Raw genomic sequence first — 16,431 nt, 5'->3', positions numbered from 1 at the left:
TTCTCTGAGCTTCCATTTCGTTATATGCCCCTGTGATAAATACAACCCTTCCCTTTTTCCTTTGTGTGTGTGTGTGATTGAATGGGTTTTGATCCTTACAACCAAGAAATCCCAAGACAGATTTGCATCCATAATCTCACCTCTGATGACCAGTAACATTTCAAGATGGCACCTCTGTCTTAAGAGTAGAGCTCCTGGTTCTGGGACTAGCACCAAGAAGTGAGGGAAGACTTTGTGATCTAGTGTCTTAGCATCATGCTCATTGATTTATCTGTCTCTAGTGCTTCATGTGCTTTGTCTCTCTTTTCATTCTTTGCATCAAGCTAAAATAGATTTTGTAATTGATATCCTCTTCAGAGGAGCGTGACTTTCCATCTGGGATGGATTTTCAAAATTCTTACTCGGATCCCAGAGGGTTGGAATGGCTCCAAGATTCCTCATCACACCATTGGCCAGCACCTCTTTTTCCCTTCTCTGAAAGGGGTGAATTTGACCTTTTCATTGGTCACCAAGGCTGCCATATTCAGCTACTTGTGACTGGGATACAAAGGGCTTTGAGGGAGAGCAGCCCACAGAGTTCTATTTGAGGGCTGCCAAACGGTTCCCCGGGACCCAGCTGGTGCCTCTCTCTTGCACCGTGCTTGAAATGTGCACAGTTATTTCTGTTGAATTATAATATTATTGCTCACAGTGAAATCTAATATTAAAACAAAATTAGCAATGCCCACAGAGAGGGCAGAAAACTCTCAAACCTGCCAATTATGTGACTTTGGAAAAATCAAACCCTCTGTCTTTCAGTTTCCTCATCTGTAAGATGATAATACTAAAATCTACCTCAGGGGGTTGTCACAGGGGTTAAATGAGTTAGTATTTGTAAAGCCCCTAAAAGGGTACCTGGCACTTAGTATGAGTCCCGTTGAATACTTGTACTTCCTGTTAAAATGGTGATAGAGGGTAAAGTCTGGAGCTTTTTCTTACACGGTATATAAACTCTTATACTTAGAATGTCTGAGGTTTGGAAAGTGGAAAGGGCCAAGGAATCGGGTCTTGGTGGATTGGAAACACTACAGGGTGAGACCAGGGATGAAGGGCTCCCTCCAGGAAAGGGTTTCTTCACATATGTATGTGAGGCTTATGGTGCTGAGCTAGGAAGAAAAGGCAAGCTAATGAGGAGGGATTTTGGAAGTTACAGTGATTTTACAATGAGTAAAAGACTTTGTGAAAGTCTGTCTAAAGTCTCAGGTATTGGTGTGTGTGTGTGTGTGTGTGTGTGTGTGTGTGTAATTTAAACTCAGGAACACAGGCATGGACGTAGGGGATGTGGGTCCTTGAAAAATATCCGCTTTTAGAAGATATTCTCAAAAGCTTGTTGGTTGGCAACAAAAAGTTGACAGACATTGCAAGGATATTGGGGTGTTTTGGTTTTAAATCATGTTTATTTAGGTATAATTCACATACAGCAAAATTCATCCTTTTTCTGTAGCGTACAGTTCTAAGAGTTTGACACATGTGTGCAGTCATGTGACCACCACCACAATCAAGATATAAAACATTGCCATCCCCCCTAAAAAAGTTCCTTCATGCCCATTTGTGAACAACTACACTTCCCAGCCCAGCCACAGTTCTGGTAACCACTGATCTCTCTCCCCTCTGGGTAGTTTTGCCTTTTGCAGAATGTCGATGAAGTTTCTCTGACCTTTGAGCCCACGTCAGGGGATAAACTCTTTTACTTTCCTGATTTCCTTATCATAGTTATAATTATACTGTATATGCAATTTGATATCCATTGATATCAAATCTATCCTATTATAAAGCACCCAGACACTATACTATTCAAACATCCTGAAGCGTATGCATATACTTTTGGAGTTACAGTGGATCTAGATATTAGCAATCAGAACCATCCCAGGCAGTTTCAGATTCATGATCAGTATGCTCAATTAATTAAAAATAAAGTGGAAAAATCTTTAAACATTTAACACTGTCTACTGCCATTATTTTGTCTAACAGCATTCTTTAAAGCTATTTAATTCATGATTTTTACACTCCATATATTTTGTAGCAAATCTGAAATTACAGTGATGCTTAAGAGCAAAATCATGAAATCCTCAAAATCAAGCTTATTTTCAGTGTGCTCGTCGAGTTCAGAAAGGAGGTCTTTGTATTTGGGTTTCGTTTCTTGTCCCTGTGAGAAAAAGAATAAGCGAAAACCAAATTCATTTTGCCACATCAGTTTTACAGGTAACAAGTGATAAGAAACATGTTATTAACATGGTTTTGTAACATGTTATAACATGTTATTAATAATATCATGTCAAGTTGCTACTAGCTGAGCACCGTGTTAACTCTTTTCATGGGTTATTGCACTGAATTTCCATGGTGACCTTATTGAATATACTATTATTATCCCCACTTTACAGATGAGCACCAGAGATTCAGTGAGAATTAAGTAACTTGCCCCAACCTAGGCAGCTATTGGTATGCAGCCAGAATTCATAGTCTTGTCTTTCTGGTCCTGGAGCGCACACTCTTAACTGCTAAGCTATCTGCCTCTCTAGAAACACAGATACGTTACATCTTCAGAATTTCAAAATATAATCTCTTTGTTTTTTTAAATATAATCTCTGTTATGGGAAGTATTCATTCTGTGTTGCACTGACAATGAAATTGTCCAGAAATATGAAAGAAAAAAAAAACACTAATAGAAAATCTGTGCTTTGGAAAATTGTTCAGCATTTAGTTTGATCATCAATCACTCCCAAGTCTATAGTCCTCATCGACAGATTGAAGGAAAACATATGAGTAGTACATACATGGAGAGGCTTTTTAGTTTCCAACCACAGCTTGTGAAATATCTTCCCAAGTGGCATTAAAAACATTAAGGTCATTTGATTGTTCTTCTGAGCTATGTTTGCATTTAGTTCAATCGCAGATGCTCACCCCTGAGCTAGCTGTAAAAAACCATCACAGCAATGACTAAGGCCCTTTAGGAATGATGATACATTCCTCTTACAGTCTAGACCATTCTTGTTTCTCTAGGCTCTTGTTTCTCTCAGGAGGTCACACTTAACAGTGAGGTCTAAAGGAGTTCCCCTGCCTCACTTCAACACAGCTCAGTGCTATTTTGAAAGGGTCAGGTCCAAGGTAGAGAGAGGATTACTTACTATTGGAATGGCACATGGCTGAAAGGTCAGGGGTGGCTGTAGATGTCTCTTTTTTTCTTTTTTAAATTTTATGTATTTATTTGAGGGAGAGAGAGCAAGCATGAGCAGGGGGAGAGGGAGCGAATCCTCAGGCAGACACCCTGATGAGCATGGACCCACCATGGGGCTCAATCCTAGGACCCTGAGATCACAGCCTGAGCCACAGTTGGAGGCTTAACTGATTGGGCCACCCAGGTGTGCCAGATCTCTCTTTTTTTCTGCACATTGGAAGAGCACAGGAGCTGACCCAGGTCCAGGCCCTCTTGGGGCCTGGCCGGCCATCTTGTTTTGTTTCTTCTTCTTCTTCTTCCCCCCCCTTTTTTTTTTTAAAGATTTATTTATTTATTTGAGAGAGAGAAAGCATGCACTCGCACGAGTTGGGGAGAGGGCAGAGGGAGAGACTATCCAAGCAGACTCCTGCTTAGCAGGGAGCCCGTGGTGGGGCTCAAACTCACAAGCCATGAGATCAGGACCTGAGTTAAATCCAAGAGTCCCAAGCTTACCCAACTGAGTCACCCAGGAGCCCCTTGTTTTTTCTATCTTCTTAACAGTGCATTTAAATGCTCAGTTTTATTATATGCGACTCACTATAGAGGGTCAAATCCCCCCAAATTATTTAGGCTTATGAGAAAGGAGATGTTCCCCTCAGAACCCAGACCTCAGCCAAGAGATCCATCTCCATTTACCAGAGAACTCCACATGGGGATGCAGGAGAAAGCCCAGTTAGGAACTGAGGGGCTGCCATCTTTAGGTGTGGACTCGAGTGCCCCTGCCTGCCTTAAGGTATCTCACAGAGCTGGGTGCTCGGTCCAAGGCAGCATTCTGACATTGCTGTGCGCGTTTGCCCTGCGCCAAGTGAAGCTCATCGCTGTTAATACTGAGAATGTTCCTGAGTCCCCAGGAGTCCCCTGAAATGTGGCTTCTTTTGGGTGCCTCTCATGTGGAGCAGAAGACAGGACTGCCTACGAGGCCCAGAGATCCAGGAATGGCTGTCTTTCTCGAGTGTAGCCTACACTAAGGGACCCGAGCCTGAGGGTCTTTCCAAATGATTTGGCTTTAATGTTTTTCCCTTGGCTGTTCTCAGAAGGGGCGATGAATTATAGCAGTGCCCCTCCCCTCATCCGAGATCTCAGGAGTTTCAGTGTCCGGGGTCAACTGTGATCCCCAAGCAACCATTCTGCCTCTGACCAATTGTCGGAAGGTCAATAGAAGCCTCGCTTGAGGTCACAGGGCCTACGTCACTCACCTCCCTTGGTCTCAGTCAGGTGGCATTTTATCATCTCCTGTGGTCACACGAAGGGTGAGTACCCTCCGGTAGGGTATTTAGAAAGACCACATTCATATAACTTCTACTAGAGTATATTGTGATAATTGTTCTATTGTATTATTATATTGGGAATCTCTTACTGTGCCCAAGTTATAAATGAAACTTTATCATAGGCCCGTGTGCCTAGGGAAAAGCAGTCTGTAGAGGGTTGGATTCTGTCCCTGGGGTCAGGCATCCACGGGGGCCTGGGAGCTATCCACGCACATAAGGGGAGATGACTGTACATCAGGATGACCCTCTGCTAGGTGCTCATTTTCATGCTTCTTAAAAGCTCTCTGAGGATTTGCCCAGCTGCCAGCTAGGAGCCCTTTTTCTCTCTGGAATTTGTTATTTCTGTAGGCCTCTGATGTAGGCAAATGTTAATAGGATTTACTCACCCACGCCTTCCTTAAAGACTCCCTAGAACTTTTTGCCACTTGTCAAATCCTGCCTGATACTTTTGGCTGAAAAAATCTTTCTTTAAAAAAAAAAAAATCATGGGCGCCTGGGTGGCTCAGTTGGTTAAGCGACTGCCTTCAGCTCGGGTCATGATCCCGGGGTCCTGGGATCAAGTCCCGGGATCGAGTCCCGCATCGGGCTCCCTGCTTGGCAGGGAGTCTGCTTCTCCCTCTCACCCTACCCCCTCTTGTGCTCTCTCTCTCTCTCTCTCTCTCTGTTTCAAATAAAAAAAAAAATCAAAGAATAATACAAATAATACTTATCTTTCTTGTAATTGAAAATGTGTGCCTTTTGACCTACATCACTACACTTCCCCTCCCCCCAGCCCCTGGCAACCACCGTTCTAGTCTCTGTTTCAGTGAAATTGGGTTTTTAAAAAATCCCTTATTTGTGGATCCAAAACCAAGGTGGGTTTCTCACACAGTCTTTTAAAATAATCAGAGATTCACAGGAAGTTGTCCCCTTCCAGCTTCCCCCCCAGTGGATGACACCTGATATAACTGTCCTCTGGGAAAGCCCATACATTTATATTTTAATGGAATTATAAGAGTTATCTTTTTAATATCTCAGAACACACAGAGCACCTCACAGACTGCTTTCTTTTAAAGTTTTTTTTTCTTCCTCTACCTACAAATGAATATTGGTAGTCTAGACTCTGCATGAGCCCCTCTTTTCTTCTTACACATTTCCCCTAGGCCAGTACTTCCCAAAGTATGCTTGCAGAATGTAATACAGTTTTAGGTGATGCAGGACTAAATATTAAATATAAATTAATAGTCATCTATTCTTTTATTACCTTCCACTTTTACCCACCGAATTAACATTTACAATAGTGCTAAAGTATTCCTATAAATTTATTTAAGTAGAGAGTCAAAGAAAAAAGTTCTAAGTGAATTATCATACAGGCTATAGGCAGATAGGGGAAAAATACTGAAGGTGGTATTCAAGTGACTGAAGGTTGGGGAATATGCCTGTACGTAACTTAGGTTCGTGACCCTTTGTCTACTGCTACCTCTGACTTCTATATTGTCAACACAAATCTCTACTCTGACCTACCAAGTCATAAGTCCTGTTGCTCTGTTTCTCCTCTGGCATGTTTCATGGACATCTTAAAATTGACACATTCTAATGGAACTCATCACCTCTCCCCCCACCCCACCTCATCTCAAATCTGCTTATTCTCCCATCTTTGTCTTCTCTGGGAACAAGGCCACCACCCACTTCTTCCCAAGGTCAGAAAGTGGGGTATCATCATTTGCTTCTCCTGTCCTTCAGCCCTACAGCCAATGAGTTATCAGATCCTGTTCATTCCACCTTCCAGACACCCCTCCTGTTCATCACCTGTTGTCCTTGGTTTGGATGCCCCCTCACACTCTCTCTTTGTCCCTCCCTCACCCCCACCGCGATCCCAACTGTAGGTGGTGTAACTTCTTAGTCCTGGACTTAGAGACCACATCTGGCTTCCTCCTGCCCTCAGGCTGTACCTCTGTCATTTGACTTTTATCTACCTCCCCAGCCTTGTCTTAGAGCTTTCTTCTTTCCTCTCCCTTCTCACCAACTACTTCCCAGCACCCTCAGGTCTTTGACCTGCCTTACAGGCTTACCATTCCTTTCGGCTCGGAATACTATCATTCTCAGCCCTCACCCACCTCCCTTGCATTACTAACACTTGCTCATTCTTCAGATCTCAGCTATACCTTTATTTTCCAGGAGTGCTTCTTGGACCGACTGCCCCAAGATGGCCCCACTGTTTTACTCTTTCAGTGCATGCTCTACCATTTCACAATTATTTGAATATTTCTAATTACTTTTTCAGCATGTTTCTCTGCTCTGCTGGATTGTTAGCTTGTCCATTGTCTTTAACTCCAGTGCTCAGCTCACTTCCTGGCTTACAGTAGGTATTCATTAACCATTTGTTGAATGAAACATGGCTGTTGGCTCTTTGGGCCCACCGTTAGGGCGTGGCCCCTGTTTCTTCATACCTGTTAATTCACTTACCTCTGTGAAATTCCTAAATTGGGTCTGCAGCAGATCTTTGGCAATAGCTTTTCCAAGTTTACCATCAGGGTCAGAAGAATTTCTGAAAATCAGAGCGATACTGGCAATGGCTTTTTCCAGATCTGAGCCCTTCTTGAGAGCTGTGAGGGAAGAAATGATGCAGTCTAGGTTAGGGATGACTCTTCCCCACACGTAGGGTTATGTTTTCCAAGGGAACCAGGGGGTGCGGGGTTGGAAGATGTATGTCAGGGTGGCCGTGTCCTTGGATTCTTTGTCCTCTATCTGGGAGGGGGATGTAGGGGCATCTGAACCCAGATCTTTGAATAATGGAAACAGAATTTCTTCAGGAGCTATAAGAATTGGTAGAGTTAGGATGAGATTGCCCACCTGTTTGTCATGTGACCTTGGGAAAACACCTCGCCTCTCTCAGCGTTGGTTTTCGGATCTGTAAAATATTTAAGTGGTACCTACTATGTGCTAGGCTCAGTCCGTGGCATTGAGGGTACCACACTGAACAAGACAAAGTCCTGCTCTTGTGGAATTTATGTTCCATGTCAATCAAAGCATCACCTCATGTCAGTATGATAAAGGAGGACGGCATCCAAAGCAAGCTCTTTGGTCATGATGGATAAAGGGACCCCCTTTGACTTAGCCTCAGACATAGGGATTTCCCAGCTGGTCTCTCTAGTTTAAACTCCTTGAAAGGGTGGTGCTAACTCATTCCTTTCCAGTGGGTAGCACCCAGTGAACTCTGAGAACTGCACAAGGTACAGTGGAGAAAATTCGTTTGTTATCTATCCTCTTAGGCCCTAGCACGTCGTTTATTATAGAACTTTTCACATATTACAGTTACTGCATTTTTAATGGTCTTTCTTCTCAACTAAAATGCAAGCTCCATGAGGCCATGGATCCTACCTTTCTTTCTCACTGTTGTCCCAGTGGCACAAAGTCCTGCTAGGTAGAAGGTGCTTATACATGCCGTTTAATGAATGAAGAAGAAAAGAAAAGAGAAACAAAATCTTATAGCTTTTAGCCCCGGGGAATGTGCAACAATTGTTGATACAAAGAATGATGATCAGACAGAATAACCCAACTTTTGTATTGAGCACTCACTATACTTCTGACATTTTCCTACGGGACTCAGCACCCAGAAGTGACACAACCAGATGTGGCCTTTGCCCTCTTACAATAGACTTTACAATCTAGAGAGATAATAAGCAATAATCAAGAAGAGAATTCATATATATTTGTTTATGTATATATTCAATAATTATTTGTCCATATGCATATATATGATACATATTTACAACTTGTGATATATGAGGCAGAGAAGGCACAGAGAGAAAAAAATAAAAGAAATACATCTGCGAGGAAGACTACTTAGATAGCTGGTCTTGGAGGTCTCTGAGAATAGACGAACATTTACGCTGAGAGCTAATGGATGAGAAGGATCCTGCCCTGTAAAAGCTTTTGGCAGGGAGAGTCAGGCTGGGGGTAGGGCTGCGTCAGATATCCCAGGCTCAGGGAGCAGAAGACGTGAAGGCTCAGATCAGAAGGAGTCTGGCACGTTGTGGGAGCTGGGAGGAGACAGCTGTGGTGGGAACCCAGAAGGGTGTTTGATTAGGAAAGGAGACGAGACTGGCCTATGCAGAGCTTACAGCCGCTGGAAAGGAATCAGACTTTCCTTCGCAAATATATTCTCCCAAGCTGTCAATTGTTGGGTTTTTTAATCCTTTCAATTGAGATCTTTTGTGGAGGAATAGTTTCTAATTTTTTTTATTGTGTTATGTTAATCACCATACATTACATCATTAGTTTTTGATGTAGTGTTCCATGGCTCATTGTTTGCATGTAACACCCAGTGCTCCATGCGGTACGTGCCCTCCTTAATACCCATCACTGGGCTAACCCATCCCCCCACCCCCCTCCCCTCTAGAACCCTCAGTTTGTTTCTCAGAGTCCATCATCTCTCATGGTTCGTCTCCCCCTCCGGTTTCCCCCCCTTCATTTTTCCCTTCCTGCTTTTATAAAGTCTGATTTATCAATTTCTCCTCTTGTGAAAATTTCTCCTGCATAAAATTACAAGTTTTATAATTTTATGGCCTGCATTTAAATCCACGATCCATTTTGAGTTCATTTTTGTAGCAGGTATGAGACTTAGGTGCGGGTTCATTTTTCTTAACGTGGATGACCAATTGCTTCTGCATCTGTTGTTGAAAATACTATCCTTCCTTTGCTGAATCCTTCTGCATCTTTGTCAAACATCAGTTGGGCATTTTGTATGGGTCAATCTCTGGGTTCCCTATTGTGTTCTATTGATCTGCGTATCTGACCCTGTCAACAACACACTGTTTTGATTCCTGTAGCCATATAGTAAACCATAACATGGGGGACAGCAAATCCCCCACTTTCTCCTTTTTCAAAATAATTTTGGCTATTCTAGGCCCTTTTCCTTTCTGTGTATATATGGGACTTGCAGTAAGCCTTACGAGAAATTTGAGGAGAATTGGTATCTTTGCTATGTCGACTCTTCCAGTTCAGGAACAGTATGTATCTCCCATCATCGTACCACTTTATAGATGAAGAGAGGATGTGACCTTGCTGAGGACACACTACTAGTAAGTGGCAGAGCTTGAATTTGAATCCATGGGAAAACATAAGCCTCATGAAAATAGAGATTTCTTTCTTTCTTTCTTTCTTTTCCCCCTGTCTTGTGTTCTGTGGAACCTGCAATATTTAGAATAATGCCTGGCACATGGTAGGTGCTTCACATATATTTGTTGAATGAATGTCTGCCAAACCTGTGTCCTCAGCTCCTTACTCCCTGATTTCCTCCCTAGCTTCTGATCCTCAGTCTTACTGCTGATGGCTTGTGCCTGACCTTTCCCACTTCTGTCTGCTTGTCCAGTGGCTGGCCCTCCATCTAGCCTAGAGCTCCAGCCTCAGAACATTCTCTGTTTCTTTGGATTTGATTTTTGGCGCTTTCTCCACCCCTGCCCCCGATCCTTAACCTCCTCTCCCTTTTGTTTCTGCCATATCCATGAAACCCACAGAGAGAATTGAGATTCTCCTCAATTACCCAACACTTTTCTGCTCATCAAAATCCCAGGAAATGAGGATAGTCTTCCAGCTTGTGTCTACCCGCCTTTCCTGGGGTGTGTGTATTTGAGGTGGTGGGATGCTATAAGGGGGTAACCTTGCATTTAAGTGGCTAAAGAATAAACTCTATGTATTCTGTCTTTAAGGAGCAAATTGCTTAGAGGAAATACCTTAATTCTTTAAGAGGTAAATATTCCTTCTGTAATTTTGGCCAGTTGATTTATTAATTAATAACCAAGAGTAATTTGGGAAGGCTTTAGTATGAGCTGCTCTACTGGGCCATGGTGGGGACAGTAGCCTCTTGCTCTCCAGAGCCTGGAGAGAAAGGCAGAGCCTTTCTGGTGAGGAAGGGGTATATTTGCAAGCCATGTGAGTTTGCAAATAATGACAGACACCTTCCTTGTTTACTCTGTGCCAGATGCTTTTCAAACATAATCTTATTTAATGCTTAGTAAAACCCATAGAGGTAGGTACTATTTGTGTCTCAATTTTACATATTGGAAATTGACACATGGAGAGTTAAGAGTTTTAAGGTCACATTGCTCAGAAGTGACAGACGAAGGATTTGAAAGTCTGTCTGACTTCAAAGACCTTAGGTAGACCTGCCATTTTAGAGTATCTCTCTGTAAGGCCATCTCCATGGAGGCTGTGAAATCCAGACACTGTCCAGCCCCCCCAGGAAGTTCAGGTCCACCTGCAATCTAGATGGGGACTCCATCTGGACAAGCCAACTCCTCTTTCTTCTCCACCATTCTTTTAAACCCAGCAGGCATTTTTTTCCCTGACTATGAAATAGCATATGTTCATGGTAAAAACTGAGCTAGAAAATATTACAAATAAAAGGTAACAAGGTGCTCTGGTTGTCCTACCAACACTCATGATACTTTGCAAGATGTTTTGATTTCCTGTTTTTATGGTTGGGTTCTTCCCTTAATAAACACAGCATGTTGCCTTTTAATTCCTGCCCTGTCTGCCTCACAGAGTTGTGAGCAAATATGTGAAAGCATATTGTAAAGGGCTAAGTCCTATTAAAAACCCAAGGGGTCGATGTTTCTCTTTTGGAGCCTTTTATCAGCTTTCTTGCCTCTGGAAGGGGCGTGTTGGAGACGGTGTTAAATCGGGCACTTCATGTCGACCTCTCCTGTTATTTCCTACCTCACTTTTCATGGTTTAATAATACTAAGCTGTGTGGAGTCCCTTACTCACTCTGTTCTCCCGACAAGTATTTTTTGGCAAATACTTATTGACAGGCTCTGTGCTAGCTCTGGGGATGGAACAGTGAGCAATATCAAGAAAGTAATTCTTAATTTGGTGCTGCGTTCTGGAAGACAATTGTAATGAACAATTACAGAGCTAGAATTCTACATGCTACCCATTCCTCCATAGAATGCACAGGATTTGACTCACTTAACTGTTGCACCAGCATTCAGAGGTGGGTTCGCGCATCATCGCCACTTTATAGGTAAAGGAAACTGAGGCTCACAAAGGTAAGTAGCTTGCTCAAGGTCACACAGCCCGTCTGGTCCCTCACCATGATGCACACGGCCTTTCTGTAGTGTTTTTCAGGCAGTATATTCTGTAGGACTCTTTCCCAAACTCCCAGATTGGGCAACGGGTCCCTCCCTTGTGTTTCTCCATTTCCCCAAACATAAACTTATTATAACCCTCACACTAAAACACGGTTGATCTGTCTAAATTTCCTTCTAGATCAGAGCTGTCCAAAAGAAATGTCATGTGAGCCCTAATGACAATCTAATCTTTCTGGTAGCCACATTAAAAGGGTGAAAAGAAACATACAAAATCATTTTCATAACACATTTTATTTAACCCAATGTATCAGAAATATTATCATTTCAACATGTGATCAATCTAAACAAATTATTGAGGTATGTTACACTCTCTTCTACTAAGTCTCTTAAATCTGACTTATCGATTACACTGACAGCACCCTTCAATGCTCAAGACCTCCATGTGGCTGGTGGCTGCTATACTGGATGTTCCCGAGTGCAGTCACTACATTGTATTTATCTCTACGCTCGTCCCCAGGCCCTGGCGTGTTGTGGCCTCAGTGTATGTGTGTTGCACCGAGCCGACTGGAGCGTCAGAGCCATCCTCTGCTTCTTTCCCCTCACCTGCCCTGGAACATGGCACTCAGCTCCAAACGTTAGACCTAGTGAGTTCCTGACACTTTCGTGTAATAGAAACCAACTCTCAGTGTGGCAAGGTGTCAGAATCACCTTGTTTTAGAACTTCTCCTAATATTTGTTATTTTTGCAAATGGAGAAATGAAGACCTGCCGGAGAGAAGTGGTTTGCCCAAGGTCACGGAGGCAGTATGTGGCAAGACTAAAAACCAAGTCTCTGTCCTTTTCTCCCTAGGCCAGAAGTTTTCCCAACACCCTAGTATCTCTCAAACTTCCCTGCTACAAAACTGCTTTGGATGCTAGAGGCAAATGCATAATCATCCCCTACTCCCACCCTCAAGAAATCAAGGGCACAGATCCAAGCAGCCGGCAGAGAAAAATGGGGATTCATACTGACCTCTATTTCAAGCTCTGTCCTTGTCTTATTTCAATGGATAACATTTAAAACTACTTGCCATTGAATAAAACACATTCTGGGTAGATGAATCATGTTTATCCTATGTTTTTTCAAGGCATGGGAATAAATGTGGTCCAACGGTCCAATGTAAGGAGTCTGGTGCTAGGAATGGTGTGTGTGTGTGTGTGTGTGTGTGTGTGTGTTTTCAGGGGCAGTGAGGGTGATGGAGAGAGTTACAACCCCTCTCAACCTCCTAGAAGGGATAGGTTGTATTAGCCATGTGGTCGGATATTTATCAAAAGTACCCGGAATCGTGTAAATTGTAAAACAGAAATTATGGGTTTCTTATTGTGATAGTATAAAAATAATAGTTTCATCATGATGGAGATTTATTTAAGTAAAAATTATTATTCTTAAGTAAAAATACAGAGTATCCTTTGGCCAGCCATCTAGGAGGAAAAACGATTGCAATATAGTAAATATCCATTTGTGCTTCTTACCCTGTAAACATTTTAAAGCCACAGATTTTGGAATTAGATAATGATCCAAGTATATGAGTGGCTTTTATTCTTATATTGTTCTTTCCATGGCAATGTTGTTAGCTCTAAAAATATTTTACCTATAAAAGTGAATGTTGAGGGCAAATATTTACATTTCGAGAGTTGGCCACCCTGTGTTTTCATTGCATCAACAGAGGCCGTCAGGGGTTGATTGCATCCTGAATCCAGTGACCATTGATATTGGATATTGATGGTCTTGTTCTGGACATACTGAAGATGCTGCCCATAGAGAGGCAGCCGGGCATGTGGGAAGCACCCTGAATTAGGAGTCAGAGGATCCACGCTCTGAGCTTGGCCTCGCATGGACTAAGTTTGGGCAAACTAATTCCTATCATTGGACCTCAGTTCTCAAATCTTTAAAAAGAACATGATGAATATTTGATGATGTATCCACAAGTTCTCTCACATCTCTGGCATTCTTTGATGTCCTGTTGTTTTTAATTCTTTGTGTGCTATCACGGCAGAGGAGAAATATGTACATCACAGTCACCCCATGTCTTACCTTTTATTGAAGCCAGTTGTTTCGATATTGAAATGCTGCCAACAAAATGAGAGAAACATAATGATTTTGGAGCTTGGGTATTCATTTCTGCATCTGAAGTAAAGCAATACAGGGACACCTGGCTGGCTCAGTCTGTTAATGGGGGGTTTTTGATTTTGGCTTAGGTCATGTTCTCAGGGTCATGAGGTCGAGCCCCATGTCGGGCTCTGTGCTCAGTGCGGAGTCAACTTGGGATTCTCTGTCTCCCTCTCCCTCTGCCCCTCTCCCTGCTCGCACATGATATTAATTAATCAATCAGTTAATTAAAAAATCTTTTAAAAAATAAAGTAAAGCAATACAATGATTTAAAAATTAATTTATTTTCAGTAAACCTTCAGCGAAACTTCTAGTGGAGCATCATCTTTCAACCCCCTTTTTCTCCTTGCCACGTAGTAAAGAGGTGCTCGAGTGTGTCAAGCCCACACATCCTAGTCTTTCTTGCATTTATGTCACTACAGGACTAAAGTCCCTCCAATGGAAAACGAGTAGAAAAGTGTGGTCACCTTCCACGTAAGCTCTTCTCTGTTCTTTCCCATTTCCACCTAACATCAAAATTAGCCAGGACACTTTGGAAGCCACATGTTAAAACCACAAGCATCAATCATCCTGGGTCCCTACATGGCTACTGGAGTAAATCTGCCACAGATCTGGAACCCTGGCTCCATACTGTCACACAAAAAAGAAAAAAAAAATCACTACTTGTGTCATAAAACACTAAGGATTTGAAGTTTATTTATTTATTCCAGTAGTTTAGCCTACCTAAGAATCTAGGTACTGAGCCGGGGGTGGGGATGCATCAGTGGCTAATGGAGACATGTTCCTGCACTCTTGGGGCTTAAGGTCTAATGCAGAAAACAGATTTTAAAGAGGCAATTCAATAAAGAGCAATGGCATGGTCAGATTTGTTTTTGCAGAAGCTTTTTCACCGGATATATCAGAAAGAGATTGTATAAGGGGCCAGATGGGGGGCCAGAAGATGCATCTTGCTCCCTTACAAACAGCAGATCAAAATTTGCTTGATATTTCAACCCACAAGGGCTGGAATGGTTTTTGAGAAAGCCAATAAGAACAATAATACTTGGTTGTATATTTGAAAATTCCTTAAAGGAAACTTTTGGGTGTAAGAACTGGATTTGGCATTAACTAATCAAGACCTCATCACCTGGAGGGGGCGCTCATTTTTCTTATTTGTGAAATTAGGGAGCTGAACTCTATGGTATTTTTTTAAAGATTTATTTATTGTTATTTGAGAGAAAGAGACAGCAGGGGATGGGGCAGAGGGAGAGGGAGAGAGAGTCTGAAGCAGAGTCCACACGGAGTGTGGGGCTCCACGCAGCCCTCGGTTTCATGATCTTGAGATCACGACCTGAGCCACAACTAAACACTGGACACCACCCAGGTGCCCCAAGGACTCTATGATATTTTAGATCTTTTATGGTCTTCTTGGTGAGTTTCCCTTGATTTTCTAGAAACTCTGCACCATTATTACCTTCCTTATACAATGTACTATCTTTTCACTTGGCATATACAAGGTACCTGCAACAGGGCTTGTGTTACTTTCTTTTCTTCTTCTTCTTTTTTGGCTATTATATTCTATCACCATAATCTCCATTTGTCTGTGAGGCCTTGGAGAGCAAGAGCTATGCAATTTATCTCAAAACCTCCTACCCCTCACCTAGCAGAGTACCACCTAGCACTTGTTAAGTGTTCAAGAAGGTTTTTTGGGGGCGCCTGGGTGGCTAAGTCAATAAGCATCTGCCTTCAGCTCAGGTCATGATCCCAGGGTCCTGGGATTGAGCTCCACATCGGGCTCCCTGCTCAGCGGGAAGCCTGCTTCTCCCTCTCCCACTCCCCCTGCTTGTGTTCCCTCTCTTGCTGTCTCTCTCTCTCTGTCAAATAAATAAATAAATAAAATCTTAAAAAAAAAGTTTTTTGAGCCACAGTACATCTCCTAAATAAAATTACATGAGAAAGAATATTTTTAATTTTTTAGCTATAATTTGACACATTTGAATGATATGAAACAGTTTTCCTCTGCCATGGATAGTCTGAAAGAATTTGTTGTACAGGTAAAATCCTTGCAAATTTTGATTTACAAATGTTTCTCAAGAGGCAATCAAAGATATTTGTGTTAATTGTATCATCTTTTCAGTTTACAATCAAAGCTGCCCATTTGTTCCCTTTGTTTCTCCAATTTAACTTAAGGCTGGATTGGGGTGGGTACTAAGCACCAAACTTGCAATATCTTGACCACCAAGTTGACATGAACTCTTTGGAAATGTACCTGCAAGCTTAAATGAAACTCAGTAAAGGAGAGCCACCCATGTGCCACTGACCTTTTGCGCATTTTCCTAGGTGCTAAAGTAGATGGTGGGGCTGCTGAAAGACTGGGGTCCCCTTCCAAGTGGAGTGTCTGGTCCCGGCTACTGTGCATACAGCCACACATACTCTGGTCGCCTGTTGTGTGTTGGTCCCTCCTAAGCAACGGTCACTTGCCCACTGTTACTATAGTCGTTCACTCCATGACAACTATGTAAGGCACTCTTAGAAGAACATTTTGCTAGTGTTTCTATATGTGGACATTAAATTATTCATGCATTCAACAAATATTTGAGGCCAGGCACTCTACAAGGTGCTGGAGACACAAGAGTGAGCAAAATCAGACATGGGCCCTGATCACAAACAGCTTAGTGGGAAAGACAGATATTAATCAAGTGATCATATG

The 16,431-nt window shown here is 42.5% G+C and overlaps 1 protein-coding gene across 1 annotated transcript; it reads right to left on the bottom strand.

Moving 5' to 3' along the window:
* Nucleotides 1–1,417: 1,417 nt before the first annotated feature.
* On the bottom strand, nt 1,418–16,163 carry SNTN (sentan, cilia apical structure protein). Its single transcript, XM_025885164.2, has 4 exons — nt 16,043–16,163; nt 13,668–13,702; nt 6,967–7,106; nt 1,418–2,185 (listed from the first exon to the last, which is right to left on the bottom strand). Exons 1-4 carry the CDS (start codon nt 16,150–16,152, stop codon nt 2,027–2,029), a joined length of 444 nt encoding a protein of 147 aa, XP_025740949.2. The 5' UTR covers nt 16,153–16,163; the 3' UTR covers nt 1,418–2,026.
* Between the last annotated feature and the right edge of the window lie 268 nt (nt 16,164–16,431).

The sequence above is a fragment of the Callorhinus ursinus genome, unplaced genomic scaffold, assembly GCF_003265705.2.
Source record: "Callorhinus ursinus isolate GAN/ISIS: 27379988/994484 unplaced genomic scaffold, GSC_fseal_2.0 scaffold15, whole genome shotgun sequence".
Classification (NCBI taxonomy): Eukaryota; Metazoa; Chordata; class Mammalia; order Carnivora; family Otariidae; genus Callorhinus; species Callorhinus ursinus.
Note: the sequence above shows the minus strand (reverse complement) of the source record. Positions and strands in the feature narration are given on the sequence as shown.